The sequence below is a fragment of the Onychostoma macrolepis genome, chromosome 22, assembly GCF_012432095.1.
Source record: "Onychostoma macrolepis isolate SWU-2019 chromosome 22, ASM1243209v1, whole genome shotgun sequence".
In the NCBI taxonomy this organism is placed as follows: Eukaryota; Metazoa; Chordata; class Actinopteri; order Cypriniformes; family Cyprinidae; genus Onychostoma; species Onychostoma macrolepis.
Genome location: NC_081176.1, coordinates 19,304,551 through 19,331,473, shown reverse-complemented (window position 1 = coordinate 19,331,473; position 26,923 = coordinate 19,304,551). Strand labels below are relative to the sequence as shown.

Below are 26,923 nucleotides of genomic sequence, written 5' to 3'. Positions count from 1 at the left end.
TCCTCCCCCTGCGTACAGGTACACGATCAGGTGCTGTATAGATACATGCTGGGAAATATAACGAAACCTTATTAGAAAACTGCAGGTTCCAGGCCCTGTAAGGCCTCCAATACGGAATTACCTGTGAATTTTAGTATTAGTTTTTAAAGCGGACACATAATAAGGTGAGTCGAGTGTTTTTCTTTTCTGCTCTGCTTTGTTGCGTTTATCGATTGTCTGAGTCATGTTTCACATTTCGCTGAAATGTAAGCTGTTTGACTGGAAATTACGTCGAAATAGTAAATAATTGGCGATATTTTATAAACATAAGCTGCTTTGTGTGGTCTTATATTCTGCTTCTCTGGCTTGAGTTAGCTGTTCGTGTAGTGTGTGTTGCCAGGTTGTTTTGTGCAAAAAGACACTTTATTGGTCCTCAATTTTGAATATTTTCTGTTCCTACAGTCTGTCGACTTCCCTTTAGGTTAAAATAGTTTTTAGCGAAGTTCACATTTGTTGACATCTATGAATAATGTTGATGCACTTTAATATCATTCATAAGAGAAACAATGTTAAAAAGTCTTTAAGTAAACATATGTAGCGACATGTCCTCAATTTTAAACCACTGTCTTGTGAACACATTGGTTTCCTTTAGAAACGAAATAAAAATAAAGAAAATAAAATTGCTTATTTTTAGTCATTTAAAATTCATACTCTTTGACAGCTAAATGTGAATGTCGGTTAATTTTAATTTATCTATTACATTATGAGAACCGTTGTTCATTTAAAAAATAAATAAATAAATCATAAACTAAGCGATAGCAATGTCCCAATCTTTTGAATGGTTCTTTTGAATCGAATCTTTTTAATGAGTCAGTTAACAAATCCTGTCCGAACGAATCGTACGAAATGAATCGGTGTACTGAAAAAGTGAACGGAACTGAACCGAGAACCGTTTTTAGGACCTAATGAACCGAGAACCAGCTAGTTTTAGAGTCAACCAAGGATATGACTGATACGCCGACAAGTAAGTTTAACAGCAATAATGTTTAGCGCGTTTGCAGTGAGGAGGTACTTTAATCGGTTCCTTGAAGTTCTGTTCGAAAGAACCGATTCGCAGAAATGAGAAACGATTGAAACAGTGCTGCAGTAAACTCCGCCTAATCTGGCTCTACTGGTTCTGCCACTCATTTGAGTCAATACGTGCTTTGTAGTTTCACTGTGGTTTCGAGAAACAGCTTTCCCATATATCCACATTTCTCTTCAGTGATGTTATTCACAGGTCAAAGATATAGGCAATACACTAGTTTAGAAGGACGTGTTTTTGCTTTGTTAGTACAGTATGTAGTATTTCCATTAACTGTATTCAGCTGTCATTGTAGCCTATGAGTTTTTACACTCTGAAAAGGAGGTGTGTTGCTGTCTCAAGGTTTCGGCCAGCCTGCCCTACTAACAAAAGTATGTTTCAAGAACATTTTGCTAACATTCCCATTAAGTTATCTGAATGTTCAAGACATTAAAGGTTTTAAAATTGATTGTCTCGGTTATGCGTACATTAGAGAGAGCATTAAGTTTGCTTATTGTATTGCAAAAGTTATGGGCATGATATTAACGACCCGATCGCTTTGAATGAACGTTCCCTGTTGGCGGGGTGTGTAGAAACATCTCATATGTTCTTTGTTTCCTAATGTTTTCTGCTGTGATACAGAACAACAAATGTAAATAGTTGTGAAGAACTGGGCTGGACCACCAGAAACCTATGGCTTCCTATTATGAAAGTGTTTCCAGATACAGTTTGAGGGGGACACCGTAAAACAACACCATCTGACATTTGTACATCCCTCCTACATTTCCTGTCAAGACTGTTGGCCTGAGGGAGTGAAATGACTCCAGTATGATGACCACACTTGGGTTTTTGGAAAAAGTGTGCTTAGATTTTGACATTTCCTAAATTTATTTTTACGTAACTACAGAGATGAAGCCCTCGTCTTTGATATGGAAAATCCAGCCGTGTTCCATTGGTAATTAAATGTTGTGCCTGTTGCTATGCTGTTGCTAAGGTGTTCCGAGTGGTTTTTAGCATGTTGTTATGTGTTTGTCTTAAAGGGATAGTTCACCATAAAAATGAAAATTCTGTCATTTACTCGCCCTCATGTTGTTCCTGCATGGTTTTCTTTCTTCTGCAGAACAGATAGTTGATGTAAACATTATTGTTACCAGCTTCCATATATATATATATATATATATGTGTATGTATATGTGTGTGTGTGTGTGTGTGTGTGTGTGTGTGTGTGTATAATATTATTACATTAATATACATTAATACATAATACATTTAGTTAGTCATTTAGCAGATGCTTTTATCCAATGCGACTTACAAATGAGGACAATGGAAACGATCAAAATCAACAAAAGAGTAATGATATGCATGAGTGCTATAACAAGTCTCAGTTAGCTTAACACAGTACATCATAGTAAGGTTTTTTTTAATTATATAGTAAATAAAAAGAAAACAGATAGAATAGAGCAAGCTAGTGTTAGTTAGTTTTTTTGTTGTTTTTTAAGAAAACAAGTAGTTAGTAAATTAATAGATATATTACATAGTGAGTGTGAGTGTGTGTGTGTGTGTGTGTGTGCATTTGTACAGCTATCTTTGTGAGGGCCGGTTTGAGTTTTAGACCATCGGAGTGAGGACAATCTTGTAAAGTGAGGACATTTTGGCCGGTCCTCACTTTCTGGGACCCCTTTAAAGGCCTGTTTGAGGGTCAAGACTTGGTTTTAGGGATCAGGTTATAATTGGGTAAAGGGTAGGTTTAGGGTAAGGGTTTGGGTGAGGCACTTAGTTCTGATGGGTAGGGTTAGGGTAAGGAGCTAGAGATTGCATTGTGTCAGTGTATGTCCTCACAAAGATAGCTGTACAGAGGTGTGTGTGTGTGTGTGTGTGTAAAAAAACTAACTGGAAATTAGACATTTTGCAATTTGCAACTTACTGAAATAAATACTATAACTGAAATAGAATTATATTAAAGCTAAATAGAAATATTGAAAAACTAATACAAATGACAAAAGCACATAACCAAGTTACTAAAACCAAACAAAAAAAACTGGAAATGTAAAATAAAACCTAATTCAAGGTAGTAAAAAATATTGTAGTATTATATAAATAATACTAAAACAACACTGATTGTGGACACTTATACTAAATGTCACTGACCCACGTGCTACACTTTAATACTAAGCGTTAATCTACGTGTTCTGCTTCCTCAAGCCCAATATATGCAGAAACCTTCACTAGGCCTGTGTGCAGATTAAACATTAACAGGCCGGGGTAATGATTATCAGTGTAACCTCATCAGCTTCCTTTAGCAACTCAACGGCTTGTTATCAGAGGAAAAGCTACTGTAGTGTTTTCTTAGTCCCGAAATGTTTGGGAACAAGACATATTTTTGTGGTTTTCAATGCATTTGATACCAAGTCTGGATTATGAAACCTTAAGTAAACCATTCTATCCATCACTAGTCTTCATAAGGTGGCATCGCCCCAGTTCCTCCTTAGTTCCTTGAGGGACAGTAAATATCAGAAAGTACCAAAGGATTTATTGAACAAGTGGGTGGAGCGTCCCTTGGGCTCAGGTGGGGGTTCGTAGATTGTTTTTGTCCTCATTAACCATATGTGTTCATATTTCCTGTGGGCTACAGGAAGTGAACTGCTTGTCAGGTGCATCACCAAAAATGGAGACTTTATATTGATTCCAATATTTGGGATACCCTGCTTTGTTTACGTTCCTATGGTAATAAGGTAGACGACCTTGTTTAGTTCTGGAAATGGAAGTGAGATTTAAAGGGACGGTAAGTATTAGTTGTTAATGCTGGTAGTTGAATGTGCCTAACGTGAGATGTCTTAAGTTTACTAAACAGCGGGATGTGTCATCTGAGCCGTGTAATGACAGTTTTACTCAGACGGGACTGTAAATACTGACTTGCACCTGTTGTACTTGTAGTGTGAGACTTTTGTTACTGTTATTGAGTTACGGAAGAGTAAAATAGCCTTAATTATGTACAGATTGTGTACGATAATTTGGCAAATAGTGTACTTATTTGTAATACACTAATTGCAGGAGTCATGTGCTTTACTCATGGGCAGGGTTGTGAGTTTTGTCATTTTCTAGATGCTTGCCAACTTTTTTTTTTTTACTACACATTGTACAATTTTATTACTGTACGCTATCATGTGACTTAGCTATGACCCTTAAAGGGACTTCTTACCCAAAAATGATAATTTGTTCACCCTCATATGACTGTTTTTTTTTTTGGTTGTTGTTTTTTCCGTAAAGCACAAAAGGAGATATTTTGAGGAATGTCCTGGCTGCTCTTTTCAATATAATGAAAGTGAATGGGGACTCGGACGGTTAATCTCTAAAATTACAAAAACTCATAATACAAGTTGTCCGTATGATTCGAGGATTGCGCTGGTTAGGTTTATGCTAGTTCTGGTTTATACTAGCGAGTCTGTTGACCCATTAGCTTTGTGTCTGTAAGGCTTTGTGCAGTGATGTGTTTCATATTATCATAAACTACAGCATAGTCAGACTCAGCAGTGTGTCAGAACAGGTGTAGGAACACCGGACTGTTAAGAGTCTAACATATTTCATGAAGGGAGTTTCCTAGAAAAGAGTAGTTCTGATATTTGCATCGCTGCTCTCCTCAATGTGAGCCACTTCCTTTATGACTAATGTTGCTGTTATCAACAGTAGACATAGTCATTTCATATCAGAAATCTACGCAATTTCAAAGTAATACTAGTGTCATGTGTAGTCATAGTTTTTTTTTATAGGCTATATAGTACCATTCAAAAGTTTGGGTTTGTTTTTTTTTTATGTTTTTGAAAGTCTCTTATGCTCACCAAGGCTGCATTTATTTGATCAAACATACAGTAATATTGTGAAATATTATTATGGTTTAAAATAACTGTTATCTATTTGAATATGTTTAAAAATCAAATTTATTCCTGTGATGGCAAAGCTGAATTTTCTTCAGTCTTTACAATCACATATTGAAGAGAAATCAATCTAATATGCTGGTTTGGTGATTGAAAAAAACATTTCTTATTATTCTCAATGTTGAAAACAGTTGTGCTGCATGTGCTGGAAACTGTTACTTTTTTCAGAATTCTTTGATTAACAGAAAGAAAAAAATCAAAAGAACAGCATTTATTTGAAATACAGCTTTTTTTTAACATTACAAATGTCTTTACTGTCACTTTTAATCAATTTGAAGGGATAGTTCACCCAAAAATGAAAATTACCCCATGATTTACCCACCCTTAAGCTATTCTAGCTGTATATGACTTTCTTCTTTCAGACTTCTTTAAGAGTTCTTTCATATTAAAAATGTCCTGGCTTTATAATGGCAGTGAATGGGGGATGAGATTTTGAAGTCCAATAAAGTGTGAGAAATGACGAACACGGAGAAGAGAGCAAATCAAAACACCTATCACAAATTGAAGTACAAAAAGAGGATTTGTTAAGAAAAATATCAGTTTGATATAAGCCAAGAGGAGATTGGTTTTCCTTTTATGTAAACAAAACTTGGTTCTCGCGAGACTAGCATATTCTCACCGGAGCTTACGCTATGCTGAACGCCACGTTCTCATGAACGACAATTAGCGAAAGCTAAAAATGACGGTTATAAAGTTTTAAATATGGATATTTTTCCTACACAAATGCATCGACTCACTTCAGGAGGCCTTTATTAACCCCCTGGAGCCGTGTGGAGCACTTTTTAAGATGGATGGATGCATTTTATTCGACATTAAAATCTCAACACCCATTCACTGCCATTATAAAACTTGGAAGAGCCAGGACATTTATTTTAATATAACTCCGATTGTATTTGTCTGAATATTGTCACATACAGCTAAGATGGCTTGACACCAGTAAATCAGTAAAATAGGCCTAATTTTCATTTTTGGGTGAACTATGCCTTTAATGCATCCTTAGTAAATAAAAGTATTTTTATATACACTTAAAAATAAAGGTGCTTCAAAAGGTTCTTCAAGCGATGCCATAGAAGAACCATTTTTGGTTCCACAAAGAACCATTCAGTCAAAGGTTCTTTACAGAACCATCTCTTCTTTACCTTTTTATAATCTGAAGAACCTTCTTTCACCACAAAGAACCTTTTGTGAAGCAGAAAGGTTCTTCAGATGTTAAAGGTTCTTTATGGAACCATTTAGACAAAAAGGTTCCTCTATGGCATCATGAAGCACCTTTATTTTTAAGAGTGTATTATGTTAATAAAACATGTATAGATTTATATAATACAGTATGTTCATTAATTTATATAAAATTTATTTTCTGAAGAAAATGAGTGGTATTGGTACATGTGTTCGTTTTGCTATGGTTGATCAGCTTTGTGAACAGAGACTCTCTGTGACCTTTGCTTGCCAACAGCGGCCAATAAAAACATGGGAAACATTCCAGGAATTCTCTGGTCCAATAGAAACCACTCTCAAAGTATGTCATGGTGATTGCAGGTCTTTGTTTGGGGACACGTAAAACAATCAAATGTTAGGTAATAAAATTCAGCAAGTTTTAGGAAGCATTTATTGCTCATTTACAATAAAAAAACTAACTTATATCATATTTAGCCGTGCTAAATATGAACTTTGGAATAGGGTATTGTACTGATAATAGATGTACCAGTCACAACTAGTATTTGTAATTTAGGTCATCATATGTTGGCAAGTTTCCAGTGGTCAGTTTCAAAATCAAATGGCATGCCAGTGATTTTTTTGCTACTCAGTGAGAGACGTGTATTCTCAGACTGTGTATTGGTTTGGTGAGCCGTTGGTGAGGAAGTGTCGGGTATCGACATGATGTTACGTGCTGACTCCGCCCCCTTGTACCTGTACAACAGGAATTCAGCAGGTGCGAGCATGCTCAGCTAGAGCCATTCCTTCTCATGCTCGGCTGAGCTGACAAACAACAGCCGAGTGCTGGACCTTCAAAAAGAAGTGAGGCCCTCAAAAACTGGTGCTTTTCGTCTGAACCGATCTTTGTTTGGTAGCTTTGTAAACAATGTATATTTGTTGTTGTTTGCTTGATGTTGCACATATGAATGTAGCTGTTTCTTTCTCATTTCAGAAAGCAGACATGGAAGACATGACGATTTGGGAGCAGCAGACGGTCACGTTATCGAAAGTAAGTTGCGAACTGAGGGGTTTAATTCGCTTTAGCCACACCTTTATCGAGCTCTGTACAGGTGTGTCAGAGAACGTGACACCAGGTGTAGAGTTTCCCCTAACAATTGAAAGTCGAGACGGAAAAGTTTAGCGAGCAATTGTGATACCAAGATTGTCGTAAGAGTTGTTTCCACCTGTCACCAGGACACACCTGAAATTTTGGAATGTCAAGTTTGGGGTCATGCGGTACATTTCTGTATAGAAAGAAGTTGCCTTAATTCAGTTTTTTTATAAAAAAAATTTAATTACTTTATTCATCCATTTGATTTTTCTTTTCCCTTTTCTTTTATTTTGATTTCTTCTTTCATGATTTTTGTTTGTTTTATCTATCTTTTGTTTGTTTGGGTTTTTTTGGTTCCCTTTTTTTTTTGTTCTTTCTTTTGAACTTTTTTGTTTGTGTTTGTTTATTTGTTCTCTTGTGGTTGTTGTTTCTTTTATTTTGAACACATTTTCTTTTGTTTGTTTTTTAATTATTTAGAAATTTGTTTTTCTTTCACTTTTCCTTCATTGTTTTTTGTTTGTTAAATCTTGTTTTATTTAATTCTGTTTTGCTTCTTTCTATTTTTTTTCGTTCTTTCATTTATTATTCACTCATTTGTTCTTTCTTTCTCTTTCTTTCATGCATTCTATCATTCATTCTTTTGTCATTTCATTCTGTTTCTTTGCTTCTCTCATACTTTCATTATTTTTGTTCTTTTAGTTTTTTCTTAGTTTTTTTTATCTTTCATTGATTTGATTTCTTTCTTTCTTTTGTTAATTTCATTCTGCTTATTTGCTTCTCTTATTCTTAAATTTTTTTTTGTTCTTTAGCTTCTTTAATTTCTTATTTCCTTTCTTTTTTTTTTTTTGCTTGTTCTGTCATTCTTTTTTGTTTGATCGTTCATTACTTTTATTCTTTCGTTTGCAGGATTCCAAGGTCGGCTTTGGTTTTGCGGTCTCAGGTGGGCTTGACAAGCCAGTTAATGGGGACACAGCAGTGGTGGTCTCTGACGTGCTTCCCACTGGCCCTGCCATGGGTCGTCTTCAGTGAGTACACATCCAGACGAACACGACTTCCTCCCACACATCCTGTCTAATCCTGTCCGACCTGTCATGTTTGTGTACAAGATGGAAAAACCAACTCAAACATATTTGGCAGATTATTTTTGTGATACAGACCCACGTGATTTATTGCCCACAGGACACGGGATCAGATAGTTATGGTGAATGGTGTTTTGATGGAGAACGTCACCTCACTTTACACTATTCAAAATCTGAGGAACTGCGGGAAAACGGCAAACATTGTAAGTGAAAACATTGCCAAAAGCATTCATGAAATGAATATCTCGATAAAACATTCATAAAGTAAACACTGATATAAAATCTTTGCATTTGAACTGAATTCAATAAATTTACAAATAAAAAATGTTAATTTGTTCATTCATTTTGTAGACTGTGAAGAGGCCACGCACAATTCAGATCCCTGCGAGCAACAGACCTACTCGTTCTGCCTCACAATCCAACATACTAGACGACGATATGCCACAGAGGAGGGGTCAGCGCAACACCGACACCAGCCGTAACCGACGAGCTCGAAGCGTGACGCCTGACCGCAACGGTCACGACCTTCCCATCATGTCCGGCTTCAAGAGACTTCCCAATCAGGATGTGCAAAACAAACCCATCAGAACAACCCTGATCAAGAAAAAACCCACAGACGGTCAGAATCTCAACGGTTTTGCATTGCGCAAATATTAGTGGTTCTTGCCAAGATTTTAACGTGTTTCTCTCTGTAGAGTACGGAATGAAGTTGGGGAGCCAAATTTTCATCAAACACATGACTCCCACCGGTCTGGCTGCCAAAGAGGGCAGCCTTCAAGAAGGAGACCTTGTTTTGAAGGTGAAGAACTGGTTCTTTAGAAACCGTTCCAATGCATGTGGATGTTGTGTAACCTTTTTGAAAATTCTGTTTTAGATTAACGGCATGACGACAGAAAATCTGTCCTTGCTGGAGACCAAGCACCTGGTGGAGAAGTCTAGAGGTAAATTGACCATGTTGGTGTTGAGGGATGACAGAAAGTTCCTCGTCAGCATTCCTGAAGTGGAGGACAGTCCTCAAAACAGTACCGACGAGAGGCGGCAAGACAGTAGCTCAGAGCTGGAGGGTGAGCGTAGATGTTTTTACAGCACACAGCTGATCTGTGCCATATTGAGCGCTGACATGACGTATTTTTGTAAGCCAACCCAGTTGGCATCACCCTGGTTCCCTCAACAAAACCCAATAACCCCCCCTCCATTAACCTTAGCTTTCGACAGCTCTTTCAATCTATTTAAAAACATTTTAAGTAGATGAGTTCACCATTGAATTTGGAATGATGGAGCCAGAAATGCTAAAAAAAAAAATTCCCTTGTTTTGGCCTACAATAGTACGTCATCCCTGCAGCACTCTAATAAGGTGGGTTTTAATATTAACTTTTCAATTTTTGCCTGAAGAAATCTCAGACCTGGATTCTGACCTCCCCACAAACCGAACATCCCGTCCAAGAGACCGTCGTTCTCGCAGGTGAACATCTCAACTGTGACTTAATCTCTTTTAGTTAAATGATCTTTGCACTAACAGAGCCCTTTTATCCACAGAAATCGTGCCAATCCTGTGTCAAAACCACGAGAATCGCCACCTTTGCGCTCTACACTCACAAAACCGCCCGCTCAATCAATGCCCCCTCGCAGAGGTGAGTCTTAGTAACAAAACTAACTTTTTTATGAAATGCATAACCATTTAATTCAATATGACAATCATAGATTATCATGACCAAGAAGTTTTGCCCTCAATACTTTGTCCATTGTTGTATATGTAAGTGGCTGAATGATGCTTTGGCTCTTGTGCAGTTCCCTCAGAGTCTGAATCGGACCGCAGCAACTCGCCTCCAGCGTCAAGACATGGCACTCTTGACAACAGAGACCGATACAAGTAAATATGGCTTCATGTAAATTTATTGGCCCCATATGCATATTGACAATTATGACTCTGCAGCACCATGGTTACACTGTATATAATGTTGTATTTAGTTTTGTTCAGAAATGTTGATGAAACTGAACTAATGAATGCCTTATAAAATTACTTATGAAATTACTTATTTAATTTTATCTTTTTATTTATTTTTGTTTGTTTTGCAGTTTTTTTTCTTTTTTTTCTGTCTGGATTTGTTCGTCTTTTGTTGTTTTGTTTTGCTGTTTTTTTCTGGCTGTGTTTTACTGTTTTTGTTTTATTTTTTGTGTGTGTGTTTGTCTGCTTTTTCTGTCAGGATGTTTTGTTTTGTGTGTGGTGGGGGGGGTTCTGTCAGTTTTTTTTTTTGTTTTCCTTTTTCTGTTTTTGTTTTGTGTTGTTTTGTTTGTTTGTTTTTTTTACTTGTTTTGTTTTGCTAGTCTTTTCATGTTGCTGCTTGTTTGGGTGAGATGCATGGCTCACATGTTTTTTTGTCCGTTTCAGGGTTCTCTCCGGGATCTCTGCGTTGCCAAACCCTCGAGCCTCACCCGTCACCCAGAACTGGAACTCCTCCACTGCCTCTCAGTCTCGCAGAGGTCTGCCTCAAAAGTGCTCTGACACAGCATCGCTGATTTTTCCATATTACATATAAACCAACTCTGGAATTAAAGACTGAGGATTAAGTTAATGATATGCATAAATGTTGTCAGTGATATAATCTCAATAGCTTAATGGCCATTTGTTTTGTGTGACCAGCCGTTTCTGAGTCCGATTCAGACCGAAGCGCCTCTCCACCCCCAAGGCGTGAGAGTCCCAAACCTGAAAATCACTCCAGATACAAGTATGAGTTCACAACATGAGCAGCAAACACCCAATCCAAATGAAATCATAAGCACATTTTCAATATCGACAAGTCATTGAATTGTCTAAAAGACTGGTCTATCTCAAGTATGATTGGAAACAGAGAAACCTGTTTTTAATTCCCAACCAGTTCCTTTCTTTAAACGGTTATCAGACCGGATGATGTTCGTGAATTTAAGTTAAGCACAGGGGTGTCCAATCCAGCTCCTGGAGGGCCAACATCCTGCAGAGTTCAGCTCCAACCAGCTCCAGAACACTTGCTTCGAGTGAGTCTGAAGACCTTGTTTGGCTGGTTTAGGTGTGTTTATTTAGTCTTGGAGCTAAACTCTGCAGGATAGTGGCCCTCCAGGAACATGTTTGGACACTCTTGGCTTAACAGTTCACAAACATGCATGTCAACCTTTGTTAATTCATAAGTTTTTAATGATATATCGAACTACTGAACTAGAAATGTCTTCATTGCCTCTTCATATCTCTTTTCCCAGGGTGCTCCCCGATCTTCCTCCTCCGGGTATGAACTCCTCCTCTCATAGCATGTCTCAGGATTTCCCTCGCCGCATAGCGTCTCCTTACAGGCCTCCACCCAGAGGTGACTTTCACCCCACAGCAGACTTGTTTGTCCCATTTTTGTGGCCATTCTAACAGACTCATTCATGAACATGTCTTTTCCATACAGCTGCATCAGAGTCCGAATCGGACGATAGTACCAGACCTCAGCGCAGCCAGGAGTCGCGCAATAGATACAGGTACACATGAGGGAGGCCTCGCATCAGGCTCTTTCAGTAGGGGCGATCATCTATCTGCACACGATGAGAAAACAGTTTGTTCTTTTGTTTTTTATTTGTTTTTTTTTGTTTAGTTTTTTTGCATTATGTTGTTTGTATACACTCATGTAATTTTGTTTCATTGTGATATCTGAAAATGTGATATGTGTGATCTTTTAAAATAAAAGACACCGAATCAACCTGAGTTTTCTCTTGTAGTATGTTGATTTATGTCACCTGAAAAAGAAAATATTGCTTCTAAGATGTAGATAATCTTGGATCTAAGATCTAAATTTATAAGTATACAATCAAATTATCCAAATAATACCATAAACAACACACAGTGTTAATATTCTGCACATCCAGAGGTGCAAAAGAGATGGAGGTATCATAGATATGGATCTAATTAGTTTACTGTAGTAGGTTCTGCTTGTCCTTATGAATCATTGATTTTTGGGACTTAAAGGGATAGTTCACCCAAAATTGAAGATTCTGTCATTAATTACTCACTCTCATGTCGTTCCAAACCCGTAAGACCTTCGTTCATCTTCGGAACACAAATTAAGATATTTTTAATGAAATCCAAGAGCTCTCTGAACCTCCATAGACAGCAATGTAATTAACACAATCAAGGTCCGGAAACGTAGAGATCGTTAAAATAGTCCATGTGACATCAGTGGTTCGACTGTAATTTTACGAAGCTACGAGAATACTTTTTGTGCACAAAGAAAACTAAAATAACAACTTTATTCAACAATTTGTCTCCTCCGCGTCACCCTAAAGTGCCATTTTGGAGAGTATCACATACGTAAACAATGTATGCAGCGTATGTATGCAGATATGTTGTTTACGTTCAGATCAAAGCGCAAACAACGTATCTGCGTACGGTGCTGCTGACACAGAACAGCATACGTTGTTTACATATGTGATACTCTCCAAAATGGCACTATAGGGTCCTTGCTGTCTATGCAGGGTCAGAGAGCTCTTGGATTTCATCAAAAATATCTTAATTTGTGTTCAGAAGATGAACGAAGGTCTTACGGGTTTGGAACGACATGAGGGTGAGTAATTAATGACAGAATTTTCATTTTTGGGTGAACTATCCCTTTAAATTTGACCATTATAATCACTTATGGATATGGATAGCCCACCCCAATCAATGAGAGAGAGACCCCCAGAAACCCTGAGGTGAATATCTCCCTCTGTTCCTAATCATCAATGATTTTACATTAGTTCCCACTCTCTTCATGGACGAGCATAATTAAGTATCCCCCATCCTCCTCTTTTCTCTCATCCTCCCATCTGCCCTCTTTCTCTTGCAGGGCGACACCTGAGGTCATGTCAGTCCCTGTAATGGAGCCCCCAAAATGGGCGAAACCCTCAACACCTGTACAGAGAGGTACAGTATGAGCCAATCATAAACTGAATAGTCCAGGTTAAATATTAAATACTTATGGCATGAAAATGAGGATTCTTGCATTTTTCTTTTGTATGTCACTTTTAAATGTTAATGTGTAAATAATAAATATTGATATAAAATATGTAAGAAATTTTTTATATTAGTAAATTACACAAAATTCTGTTAGTGTTCATACATTAAACATTAATATTTACAAAGTATTTTTCCAAAATATATAAACATTAAATGCTGAGGGCATGAAAATAACTTCTGTCATTTTTTGCACCTCAATTTTAAATATGAAAAATATTTTGGTAACACTTTACAATAAGGTTCATTAGTTAACTACATTAGTTAACATGAACTAATAATGAACTGCACTTATACAGCGTTTATTAATCTTTGTTAATGTTAATTTCAACATTTAATAATACATTATTAAAATCTTGTTAACATTAGGTTAATGCACTGTGAACTAACATGAACTAACAATGAACATCTGTATTTTTATTAACTAACGTTAGCGAAGATTAGTAAATACAGTAACAAATGTATTGCTCATGGTTCGTTCATGTTAGTTAATACATTAACTAATGTTTAACTAATGAACCTTATTGTAAAGTGTTACCAATATTTTTAATGTTGATGTGTAAATATTAAATTTCAATCTTAAATATTTAAAAAGTAATGTGTATATTGTTATACATTATTTTCTGAATATTATTTAAATTCTGTAATTGTTCATTAACATTACACATTAATATTTACGCATACATTTTCCAAGAATTTCAAAATTACATTTAAATGCATACATATACATTTAAAATTGATGACATGAAAATTATTTTTGTCTTTTTTTTTGTTACTCAACCTTAGCTTTTTCAAAAACTTTTTAAATATTAATGTGTACATTAAAAATGTATTTAAAAAATTCTATTTAACTAAATTTTCTAATTGTTCATACACATTTCACTTTAATATTTGCACATTAATTTTCCATAAATTTATAAATTACATATCAGTACATGCATATAAATTTAAAATTTTGATGACGTGAAAATCATTTTTCTTTTTTACATTAAAAATATTTATTTAAATATAAATCTGTAAATATTAATTATTCATATGTACATTAATTAAATATTCATTTGTAAATATTCACTTGTAAATTACTGTATCCTTTTATATACATTATACAATATTTATAAACACAATATTCATCACATAAATTCATATTAAATGTCATTAGCTGTTTATTTGAGTTTGAAATAGCTCCATTTGCATTTTAAATTATCTTCGAATTGCTAATAACGCATAATGCTCTGTAATTTTCATATTTAATCAGCTCCCTCAGAATCTGAATCAGATGTGAGTTACAACTCTCCTCCGAGAACACAGTCTCCAGTCAGCAAAAACTCCAGAAGCAGACCAAGGTAAGAGATACTAGAGCTCTTTATCTTTTATCGTTTATCATTGTGCCTGTAAAGGTGACAAATATAGTTTTGTATTATTGTTTTGTCTCAGAGCTGAAATGCAGGCGCCGGTCATCAGCAGCCGACAGGATTCTTCATTCAGAGCCGCTCCTGCCAGACCTCCACCTGAATGTCTGAATAATGCACTTGTTGCCTTTGTGTTCCTGAATATTTCTGCATCTGTGCATCTTTGTAATATTGTTGTTTTGGTTCGCCCACCAGATTCCTCTGAGTCAGAAAGAGCCCCATCGCCTGTCAGGAGATCTGAGAGTCCCAGCCACAGCAGTGATCACAGGTCAGAAACGCCTACTCTGTCCTATATTTATATAATCCACACTTATAATAGCTAATTATGTCATATTGAAACAGGCTTTGGGAAAGAATGAGTCAATTTCCATTAAGGTTAAGAACAACAGGCGTTTCGGTTAAAGTCAATAAACACCTTTGTTGCCACTAAACCATTGCTTAAGACATTATCATATCATTATCATTATCATTATCATGATCATAGTGGCTCACTGTGTGAATGTGAATATCGACTCTTTCTTTCAGTTTCCCACGTGCTAACGGCACTCTCCGCTCTAACGTGTCTATTCCCAACCACACCATGTTGAGCTGTGAGTATCAGCAGTCTAAAAACATGCCCCCATAATGCATTGCAAATTATCGAGTGACTATTGGGTACTAAATTGTAACTCTTTTATCTCAGCGAAAACTTTAGAGGAGCCACTTTATTCACTTCCTCCAGATGCAGTGCCAACACCAAACCTGGGGTGAGAAATTTAATGTTTCTTTGTGTGCAGATCAAAGACAAGACATGAGAGGGTCATATTTCACCCTAAAATTAAAAGGAAATAATAATCATTAATATTTTGCATAAAGAAAAGTATTTTTATTTTTTTATTTTTTATCATGACAGCACAAATAAGTGTAAATCAAAGGCACTACAATGATGTATAAATACCTTATTTATACTTAATTTATTATATTTACTAAATATAATATATATTATATAGATAAATGTTTTGTATGTTTTATTATATTGTGTATATTTTTTAGATTTATAATTAATTTAAATAAGCTTAAATTAATTCATGGGTGTACATATTTTATTTATATTCAATTTAATATTTTAGTTTTTTACATATGTATAATGATTTAGTAAGCATAAATTAAAAACAGTAAGACAAATCTTAGCATGATGTTTAAATACTATCATGATGTATGAATGCATTATTTCAATTTTATTTGTAATATTTAGTTTTTTATATATATTTATATTTAAATAAGTATAGTACAAAAGTACTATGTACTAAAATATTACCATAATGTACAAATACTTTTAATTAATAATTAGTGCTGGGCAACGATTAATCGCGATTAATCACATCCAAAATAAAAGTTTTTGTTTACATAATATATGAGTGTGTTGTTCTGTGAATATTTATTATGTATATATAAAGAGACACACATACAGTATATATTTAGAAAATATTTACATTTATTTATATTCATATAATTTATTTTATATATAAATATATTTAATATATAAACATAACATATTTTCCTTAAATATATACATCCATGTGTGTGTAATAAATATACACAGCACACATACATATATTATGTAAACAAAAACTTTTATTTTGGATGCGATTAATCGCGATTGTTGCCCAGCAATATTAATAATATTAGTTTTTATTATAAACCGATTAAACTTTTAATTAACAAATAAAAAATTTGATCAACCAATTAAACTTTTTTTTTTTTAAATGATGTACTTTCTCTATATCAGGTACAGCTCAGATCAGAACCACGTCAGCTTTGTGAAGGAGGGCAATGTTGGGTTGAGGTTGGTGGGAGGAAATGATGTTGGCATCTTTGTTGGTGGTGTCCAGCCCAACAGTCCAGCCCAGAGACAAGGCATGCAAGAGGGTGATCAGATACTGGAGGTAGGACCAAAGAATCACGTACATGTCTTACATGATCAAACCTTTCAGTGGTGCCTTTCTTCAAGACTGTTATTTTGGTAGGTGAATGGTGTGGACTTCAGTCACTTCACCAGAGAGGAAGCAGCTATGTATCTCATGAACATCCACGCTGGCGACCGCATCGATATCCGGACTCAGAACAAAATGGACAGTGAGTGCCTTTGTGTCTCCTTATTAGGATTAAGAAGTCAACACGAAATCAAAATCGACCCAATTTAGTTTTTATAATACTAAATAGACAATAGGTTCCTTGTCTTATTGTGAACAAAAACCCATTGGGAAAGTAAAATGGGTTGCGAATAACATATCCAAATGAATCTTGATATCTTAGTCTACAAGAAGATTTTGAAGTCCAGCCTTGGTGACTCTTTCTACATCCGTACACACTTTGACCACGTGGCTGAGAGCAGTATTGGCTTGAGCTTCACCAGAGGCGAGGTGTTCAGAGTGGTGGACACTATGCACCGCGGGAAGCTGGGAACCTGGCTAGCTGTGCGCATGGGCAATGATCTACATGAGCTGGACAAAGGCACCGTTCCTAACCAGACCAGGTATGTTAGTAGTAGCTTTCAGTCTTGTTTGTATGCTTGTTAAGTATGTTCCATTATAGTTCCTGCTTGTACTCTAGGTGTCTGATTCTCTTTCTCTATCTCAGGGCTGAAACTTTGGCAAATTTAGAGCAGGCACAGAGAATTAGTGCAGCTGAACGCCAGGCCTCTGGCCCCAGAGCCGAATTCTGGAAGTTACGGGGTCTCAGAGGGGCTAAAAAGAATGTCAGAAGAACCCGCGATGACCTCCTACAGTTGACGATTCAAGGCAAATTTCCAGCATATGAGAAAGTCGTTCTGAGAGAGGGTTAGTGAGTTTTATTTTTTAAAAAGACCATTATTTCTTACAGAGTCTTTGGTTGTAACATGTATGCTTGCTCATTTTCAGCCAATTTCAAACGGCCTATCGTCATTTTGGGTCCTCTGAATGACATTGCAAATGAGAAGCTGGCCCGGGAGTTGCCAGATGAATTTGAAGTTGCAGGTATGAAAAAATAGATGTAGGTTTTGAGATCAATATTTCTTAACATTTCTGCTGAAGGTATATGAAGAGTTCAGATGCAAAAACCTCTAAATGCTATCTGAAATTTTCTTCTAAAATGAGCATTTTTTATCAGGCTCCTATATTTATGTTCAGTTATTTCACATTAATTGCATAGAAAAGGACCTATATATTACCATTAGAATAAAATTACTGAACCTAAACATAGGAGCCTGATAAAAATACTAATTTTAGATGAAAATTTCAGATGGCATTTAGAGGCTTTTGCATCTGAACTCTTCATATTCACTTTCAAACATTTTAAAGGGATAGTTCACCCAAAAATGGAAATTCTGTCATTAATTACTCGCCCTCATGTCCAAACCCGTAAGACCTTCGCTCATCTTCAGAAGACAAATTAAGATATTTTTGATGAAATCCGAGAGCTTTCTGGCCCTGCATAGACAGCAACACAACTGTGTGTCCGTAAGACATCAGTGGTTCAACCTTAATTTTATGAAGCTCCAAGAATACTTTTTGTGCGCAAAAGAAAACAAAAATAATGACTTTATTCAACAATTTCTTCTCTTCCGTGTCAGTCTTTGACGCTTATTCTCAAGAGTACCACAACGCATGTTTTCTTTGCGCACAAAAGTGTTCTCGTAGCTTATGGTTGAACCACTGATGTCACATGGACTGTTTTAACGATGTTCTTACTACATTTCTGGGCCTTGAATGTGTAAATTGCATTGCTGTTTATGTAGGGTAAGAAATATCTTAATTTGTGTTCCAAAGATGAACGAAGGTCTTAGGGGTTTGAAACGACATGAGGATGAGTAATGAATGACAGAATTTTGATATTTGGGTGAACCATCCCTTTAATACTCCTATTTTATTGGTTATAGAAATGGTACCCAGAAATGGAAGTGAAAGTTCATCCAGTGTCATCAAACTGGACACAGTGAGGCGAATAGCAGAGCAGGTAAACTTTTTATCATCATACAGAGTAATGCTGTCAAAATAAACCAACATTACCTTAACCAAACATTTGTAACTTCCTCTAACTTGCAGGAAAAGCATCCCTTGCTGGACATTACACCCACTGCAGTAGAAAGATTGAATTATATCCAGTACCATCCCATGGTGCTCTTCTTGGATCCTCATAGTCGAAAAGACTTGAAGTCAATGAGGCAAAAATACATGCCAGGCTCCAACAAGAGCTCTCGTCGCCTATATGCTCAGGCCTTAAAGCTGAGGAAACACTATAGTCATCTATTTTCCGGTACACCTTTGAACCCTGCCTTGAATTCCCTGTTTGAATCTTATTTGATACCTTCAGAAAGTTTTAATGTGCTCTGAAAGACAATCTCTGTTTTTTCGGTTTCCTTCACAGCACGTATTGATCTTCAGCCTAATACAAACATGTGGTATGATGTTTTGAAAGACAAGATTCGGCAGCAGCAATCTAAACCGGTCTGGGTTTCTGAAGTTGCGGTAAGAACTCTAGAGAGAATTATGGTACTAAATGGTGCACTCACATCATGTAGAATTAACGTAATTATAAGTTATCAACTTTAAAAACCTAACTTGTCTTTGTTGAACTCAAAACTTTATGAAAGCCCCAACTTGATCATTGTGGCATAGCCAACAACTCTAAATCAAATCTCTAAGATTTCTTGATTATGATAATTCCAACAAGATGTGAATGTAGAATTGGTTTAGAGCCTGCATTTCATACTCGAGTTGGTTAACAAGTACTTGGTGTATGTCCAGTTGGAGGGAGGCGGCGATGAAGACCTTGACGCTTTCAACCGTGAAAATAACTCTGACTACCTCAGTGGTGCCAGCGACTATGAGGACACTGACGGTGAGGCCATTACGGATGGTGAAGCCTACACAGACAACGAGGACCTGGAAGAGCCCTCTGTAGGCATCGCCAGAAACCGCAGCACTGCACTGGCCCGCTCTTCAGAGCCCGCCACTGGGCAAACTCATAGTCCAGAACCTTACTATGACCCAGAGCCATACCTGGAGGAAGAGCCCAAGTACACCCTACCTCCCGGGGAAATACCTCCCATCCTCCATGTTCCACAGCCCCGATCTTCACACCTTGTCCCTGCCAGTCCCGAACAAGAAGATGATGTCCCCTCACAGCGGAGTTTCTCAGATTCAGACTTTAGTGCTGGTGACTTTGCTGCACCACCAGCACCTTCCGATGTTCCACCCAACTTCAGGGCACCAGATCCCAAAGAAGTCCAATCAGAGACACCTCCACTGTCAGCCATAGAGGAGAAACTACAACAGGTACGATATATACCTATTACCCATGCGACTGACCTATCGAGCAATCAGACGCAACATGGTAAATTAGGACATGTTCGTGGATCTACATCAGGGATAGGCAACTTCGGTCCTGAAGGGCCACTGTCCTGCAGAGTTTAGCTCCAACCCTAATCAAACACGTGCCTGTAGTTTTTAATGATCTTGAAGACATTGATTAGCTTGTTCAGGTGTGTTTGATTAGGGTTTGAGCTAAACTCTGCAAGACAGTGGCCCTACAGGACCGAAGCTGCCCATCTCTGATCCTTAGTGGAACAAAACTTACCATAACCAACCTTTAAAAACAGAGGGAAATGATAAGTTGAAAATGTTCTGTACACCAGAGATCCCAGATATGACCCTAACCCTAAGCCTAAAAATCTGATTGATTGGTAGATCCACACAATTTGAGTAGTATAGCATGATTTAGTCAAGACAGACATGTTCCTGGATCGATATCCTTAGTAGGATCAACAAAGGACAACTTACACTAACCATATCCTACCTTTAAAAACGGAGGGAAATGATTGAATTTAATAATATTCTTCAATCCACTAATTGCAAGGTAACTCTAACCTTGACCCTAAAATTTGATTAGTTGATGAATCCACCTTAATTCAAATTTGAGTAGCACAGCATTATTAAGTAGGATATTCTCCTGGATCAACATCCCTAGTAGGACCAACAAAGACCAAACTTACCCTAATCTTAACCTACCTTTAAAATCAGAGGGAACTGGTAAGTCAATAATGTTCTTCATCCCAGTGATCCCAGAGTTTAACATAATCATGACCCTAAAATCTGACTGGTTGATAGATCCACCAAATTACAGACTGAATAGCACAGCATTATTAATTCAAGTATAGGACATGCTTCTTGATCAACACCCTTGGCCAACAAAGACTTACCCTAACCGTAACCTACCTTTAACAGCAGAGGGAAATAAACTGATAATGTTCTTCATGCCTCTAATCCCAAGGAAACCCTAACCTTGATCCTAAAATCTGATTATTTATACAAAGGACCTTTCCTAATACCCACACTTGCAGTCTTGGCTACTTGAGAGCACAACAGGAAGTGCACAAGACTGTCCCATGTCTTAAAAATGTTATTAGTAGTAGAAGTTTACTAGTAAAGTACAACTGATTGCAATCTTGCAACACTATGTTGTAAGTGTGTCCCATCAGGTAATCAAACGTTCTGTGGCATTCACAGCCATTTGAACGTTTGGGTCAAATACACAAAATAAACCATGCACTTGTGGGTATTGGGACAGGCCCAAAGGCTAAACCCTTACCCTAATCATAACCTAAACCTACCTCTACAAGAAGAGGGAAATTATGGTTGGAAATGTTCTTCATGCCCCTAATCCTAACCCTGACCCTAAAATCTGATTGATTGGCAGATCCGCTGAGTTACACTGAGTAGTATAGCATGATTTAGTCAAGTAGGGCATGTTCCTGGATTGAAATACATATTAAGACCAACCCCTTTCCCATAACCTAACCATAACCTGTTCTAAGACCAACAAGGACGGTGATCCAGGAACATGCTCTACTTGACTAAGTCATGTTAACCTGTTTGGTTAACCAATATTAAATATTTTTTAAATACTTAATGTAGAAATTGATCTTCACGTGTTTTATTGTTTCAGGCCCGTATGGCAGAACCAGAAAGGAAACCCTCCCCTTCATTTATAGTGTAAGTCTTTATGCATGGTCTGTCAAGTTTAGCTCAGAAGAATCAAGTACTAAAGGAATTTGTTTTTCATTTTTAAATGCATTTATAAATCTTTTCTTTTAGACTGGCACATCACGAAGCCATGCAAATGCGGAGAACACAGATCAGAGGAAGCGACAGTGACAGCGATGAAGACGAGAGAGATGATTTTAGTGTAGTAGATGATGAAGCTGATGACATTGAATGGGGACCTGCAACAGAGCTGTAATACACATGGATCGTACTAACATGGACCTCTCACGTCTTAGTGTGGGCATGTACATTTACACAATCAAACTGGAAATTTTTTTTTTTATTTCCAGTGTTTTTTTTTATGCAGTGTCCTTATGGACTTGTGATGGATGACTCTAATCATGGATCGATTTTGAAGATTTGTGACCAGAATTGCTTCCTTTTGTGGGTTTTGTAGTTTTAATGGATGTGCTGAGATCTTCCTCAGGATTATATGAAAAATAAATATTGCCAGTTGTAATAAAGACAATTTGGGTATGCTTTACCCTCTTCAGTAACTTGATATACATATATATAGATATTATTATAATTATTATTGTTTTTGTATTTTGAAATAAATGGAACAAAACATTTAAGCTCACATGATTATTATTGTTAAAGAGTGTGCTGAAATTCATCTTACTTACTAAGTCTTCTCCACAATTTTCTGTCGTTAATTCAACTCAGGCTGCTTAAAAAGTGAAGTGCTTGGTTTCCCCTAGTGGAAGGAAATGGAATTGCAACAATAACTTTTTTTCTTTTTTTTTGTTGTTTTAACATTCCCCTTTCTCTTAGAGCATTGATCAGGAAGTCAGTCATTTTAAGTGCTGTCTCAAACAAAATCCTTTTTTAGTGAACTGGAATGTTCTTTCCCTAAAAAAAAAAAAAAATCCCCAAAACCAGGTAGAATCTATCCTCGCTACGTTCTCTTACTGGAAAATATGTCACATTTTCTGAAGTGAGAAACATAAATCACACAAGGGGCTTACTAGTGGCCACTTTTGTGCACATGATATACTGTGTCACCACCTAGGGTGCTAGAGAGCAGACTGAGACACTCCTAGGGAATTTCCTAAATACAGACATGTCAAGTTAAAAAATGTGCAAATTTGACATTGTTAGAATTGTCGCCATTCCAAATCTTACAAATGTTGAAGATGTCATTGCATCTTTGCCATTGGTCTGTTTTCTTGTATTTATTTGCATATTGAATTCTGTTTGGTCTTGCATTGCAAAGACTGTTGCTATGCTCTGATACGTCACATTTTCTGAAATGTGAAACTTAAATCACACCATGGGCTTTACCAGTGTCGGAATTTGTGTACATGATATACTGACTCACTACTTAGGGTGCAAGGGAGCAGATTGAGACACTCCTAGGGAATTTGATGTATATATACATAATATGATTTTTACAGTTAGAAAATTGAAAAGTTGGAATTGTCACCATTCCAAATCTAACCAATGGTGAAGATGTCATTGCATTTTGCTATTGGTTTTCTTGTATTAATTAAATAAGACTGATATGCTCAGATTTTTCTAGACAGGTACAATATTGCTTTAGCACAGATAGGCCTATTTCATTCTGGGAAAAAGAATGAATGTTTTGTCAAAAAAAAAAGATTTCAAGACATGTTTTGTCACGAAAGTGGGCGGTGTTTTAATATTTAATTAAACAGCAGGTGACAGACATTAACAACAACCTGTGGGGCAGTTGACCAAAGCTTTTTTTTTTTTGTCGTAAAATGATGTAGTTCATTGCAGAAATGTCGTTTTAAAAGTCTCAGCGAGCATGCATGATGTTATCCAACCCTCATGCTTGTACATGGCAACGCAGTTTCACTTGTCGAAGGCGAAAGAAAAAAAAAGCGGATGCGCCTCAGATTGTTCCGATGAGTGTCGGTAGATTCAGTCAATGTGCGATTCATGTTAGAGGTGTGAGACACAAGCTCGAGCCCGGAGTGTGTAAACCTCGCATCAGAGCTTTGAAATGGGGAGCCGGGGGTGGGCAGGGGGGTTATATCGTAAATTAAAAGAAATACGCGTCGGATCGAAACACCTAAAGCTTAAAATGTTCTCGAAAAGGACAAGGGAACTGATAAAGACGCACTCGATGTCAAAGAAGAGCCGAACAGGAAACAGCCCATCGCCTCTCAACTCTCCATCAGTAAGTCGCACAGCATCTCTAGACTTTTCCTCCTGCCAGTCATATTGATTGACATTTCACTCTCGCGCTCATGTTTTCGCCTGCTTTTCGACGTTGCTGAAAAATTTACGAGTGTTTTCAAACACAAATGTAGAGTTCAAGTTGATTTAATTAGACCATTATGTAATCTAAATGAGAGAAAAGGACGGACTAAACTTCCTCAGTGTGATATGGCGCAGCAAGGGGCAAGAAGTTCAGGTTTTGCCTTACTTTTGAATATTTTTCTCCTGGTTTCAGGACTCAATTGATTGACTTCCAGTTGCTTTTTAAGGTTCAGTGGCAGGTTTTAAATTTAAAATGATGAGATATGATGGCTAACAGTGTCGAAAGTTGATTTTTGACGCTCAGTAGCTGAAATGTTGAAGCGTGGTGGATCAAGTAGCAAAAGCTACAGTCCTTACGCGACTAGTCAGAGAGTGAAAAAATCAAACGGCAAAACTAAATTGGACATCTTACCAAATAGACCCAACGTCTGGCTCAAACAGGTGGGTTGTATTTAAAAAGTACTTTTTTGTCAATATGCATATTTTAAGTAGCTAGTAACTATTTGTATGTTACTGTTTAAAATATGCATTTGTGTATGATGTGTACTACTATGCATTTACAGTTTTTGTCAAGTGGTGTAACCAGTTGTAAAACTATTATACATGGTATCTTAGGACCTCATATTGGAAGGAATATTTGTTCTTCTAAATATTAATTGGATCAAAGTGAACTGCAAAACGTTTAAATGTGTATATATTTAAACTCTAAAATGTCTATACATGTGTATTATTGTAGTAATCCAGTGTAATATTCCAAGTATAATAAAGTTTTCAATTTAATTATTAATTTAAATAAAATATGTAATGTATAAAATGCTCCAAATAAATTCCCCTTTTTATATATAGGGAAATAAGTAGTAATTTTTAAATGTGTATATATATATATATTTTTTTTTTTCTTTTTAAATGACTCATCTTTAAAAGTGAACTGGATTTTGGGATATCACGCTGTTAACACTTACTGGTTTGTAGTGCATCATATTTCACCATTCGTTTGTTGACTAAAATGAGGCAGAAATGAGTCATAATTGATGGGATTTTTTGGTAACTTGGCTTTATATTCATGTTTGCTCACATGGGAGTGTTTTTAGGCCTCAGTAAGGCCAGTTAGTGTGGCATCAGCTCTTCGGGGTGTGACAGGAAGTAGGCCACGGTTACACAATTGCTCTTGTGAAAGAAGTTCTGTTTACTAACAGCCATCTATTGTAGTCGGGCACACATCTTGTGCTCTATCCGCAAAACGTTCTACCTTAAAACTTGTCATGTTTATCAGTTTGCCCACACTATATCCTTGTTTTCTTCTTTATCATACAGCTCTCTGCTCTTCAAGAACAGCCTCGGAAAGATGCAGTCGATGCTGTCACCTCTTCGTGCCATACTTCCTCCAGTCTGTCTCCCCCTGTCCTAGAAGTCGCGTCTTCATGTCCAGGTACCCCTTTGGCCCAGCACACTAAGCTGGTTGGCAGCCCGTCCCCAATGGGCACCCTAAAGCGGCCGACTTCCCTGAGTCGTAATCCAAGCGCTGCGGGCTTCCCGATCCAGTCTTGGGTCTTTAGTAAGGGTGCGGGAAAATCTGTCATCGCCCAGAGTCCCTCGCCAGAGACACCTGAGTATACAGTGGCTATTGAGGTGGAAGACATCCCGTCGTTGTTGCGCATAGTGGAGCGGTTTGCCAAAGCGGTGGAGAAACTGAAAGATGTTGTGCTTGAAGGTAAGATAATGGTTTTCTTGGAGAAGAACTACAAAAATCCATGAATTTTTATTTATTTTTTTGTAAAAACCAGTAGCTGTGGTTTGGTAGAAACATTTTAGCTTTTACGAACTGAACTTAAATTTACAGTAAAGGCCCTTTTTTTTTTTTTCGTATTCGTCATCCTTTCCTATCAAAATGCTTGCTACAGATGCGAAAACACAGAAAATCGAACCTGATCTGAATTTTTTTTTATGACGGACGGAAGTTTCAGAGGCAGTGTTTAAACGTTATTGACACAACGTGAGGTTGTATTTATTTTTTAACGAGCGAAAGTTTCGCACTCTGTGTGGAATGACCTTAAAACATAATGTACCAAAGTGTACAATAATATACCTAAAATGTTTTGTAAATTTACAATATATTTACAACCACCATAAAAAGAAAATAAAAAAACAATGTTAGTAAAAATTCAAAGTTCATCACAAACAAGGTTATAATAGTCAACAAAAATGTAAAATTAAAACCAGATGAAATGTTAACTAATAATAACATAAAATCTAAAGACTTGTTCAGACTTTATTTAAAATGTATGTAAAATTTTTTATTAATTATATAAATGATTGAAATCAATAAACCGTAGACACATTAAAAAATAACTAATAAAAATTACAAACAGAAAAATTACTAAAATTAACAAATGAAAATGAGAGGGGTTTGTAACTTTGTAACAAATGACACTAAAATAATGGTGTAAACAACATAAAATCTACATGACTTTAAAATATATTTTGCAATTTTGGGAATGTCTGTATTTTACTGTGAAGTTACATAAAGTGCCTTTAGATTTATTAGTTTTTCACCTTATTTGGTAAGAAATTACCGTTAACCAATTAACAGGTTTTTAACTTGGCGTTTTTAGTCTTTTACCGTTTAAATTACAATAACTTTTTTTACAGTGTAGTTGAAAAGTACCAGGAAACGTTTCATACATGTCAAGTTAGAAACGCATAACAGTGCTTAATACTTGTCTGCCACATGACTATTTGCACGTCCTGCCGCAAACATCACCTTCCGCTGAGGATCATGTGATCGTGGAGCAGAGAAGGGGCGGGGCTGAGTTTGCTCAAGAGGCACTGATCTTCCTGTATCTGCAGTCAGGCTGAGTTCCTGTGGTGCGCCACACCGGCACAGGAAATGGTTCTCTCAGAACACACCCCCTTCCACTCTCAGG

At 36.7% G+C, this 26,923-nt stretch overlaps 2 protein-coding genes across 7 annotated transcripts in view; both read left to right on the top strand.

The window, feature by feature from the left end:
- The first annotated feature begins 5 nt into the window (after nt 1-5).
- tjp3 (tight junction protein 3) lies at nt 6-22,340 on the top strand. Of its 4 annotated transcripts, XM_058761692.1 has the most exons (31): nt 3,804-3,824; nt 7,121-7,177; nt 8,126-8,244; nt 8,399-8,501; nt 8,650-8,917; nt 8,994-9,097; nt 9,173-9,362; nt 9,691-9,760; nt 9,835-9,929; nt 10,087-10,168; nt 10,688-10,779; nt 10,940-11,024; nt 11,530-11,633; nt 11,721-11,790; nt 13,131-13,207; nt 14,553-14,640; nt 14,732-14,811; nt 14,902-14,974; nt 15,232-15,296; nt 15,389-15,452; nt 16,475-16,631; nt 16,713-16,821; nt 17,002-17,221; nt 17,326-17,525; nt 17,607-17,702; nt 18,605-18,681; nt 18,771-18,981; nt 19,093-19,193; nt 19,473-20,003; nt 21,673-21,719; nt 21,822-22,340. In XM_058761692.1, the coding sequence occupies exons 2-31, from the start codon at nt 7,130-7,132 to the stop codon at nt 21,964-21,966; spliced, it is 3,771 nt and encodes a 1,256-aa protein (XP_058617675.1). In that variant the 5' UTR covers nt 3,804-3,824; nt 7,121-7,129; the 3' UTR covers nt 21,967-22,340. The 4 variants fall into 4 exon arrangements, with proteins under 4 accessions (XP_058617672.1, XP_058617675.1, XP_058617671.1 ...); XM_058761689.1 differs by lacking the exon at nt 3,804-3,824 and adding an exon at nt 6-164 and having other exon boundaries at nt 14,732-14,974; XM_058761688.1 differs by having other exon boundaries at nt 14,732-14,974.
- A 1,172-nt stretch (nt 22,341-23,512) lies between these two features.
- The window catches only part of arhgap45b (Rho GTPase activating protein 45b), a 28,646-nt gene continuing 25,235 nt past the window's right edge, over nt 23,513-26,923 (top strand). The window contains exons 1-2 of one of the 3 annotated variants that reach the window (XM_058760729.1): nt 23,513-23,916; nt 25,314-25,710. In XM_058760729.1, the coding sequence (XP_058616712.1) occupies nt 23,740-23,916; nt 25,314-25,710 (574 nt within the window). In that variant the 5' untranslated portion in view covers nt 23,513-23,739. The other 2 variants (XM_058760730.1, XM_058760731.1) reach the window with 2 other exon arrangements.

Bases quoted from the DNA above. Each gene is read 5' to 3' on its own strand.
- tjp3 (XM_058761689.1), top strand. From the start codon at position 7,130: ATGGAAGACATGACGATTTGGGAGCAGCAGACGGTCACGTTATCGAAA. The intron at 11,791-13,130 runs GTACACATGAGG...TTTCTCTTGCAG, and splicing joins GAGTCGCGCAATAGATACAG to GGCGACACCTGAGGTCATGT. The intron at 20,004-21,672 runs GTACGATATATA...TTATTGTTTCAG, and splicing joins TAGAGGAGAAACTACAACAG to GCCCGTATGGCAGAACCAGA.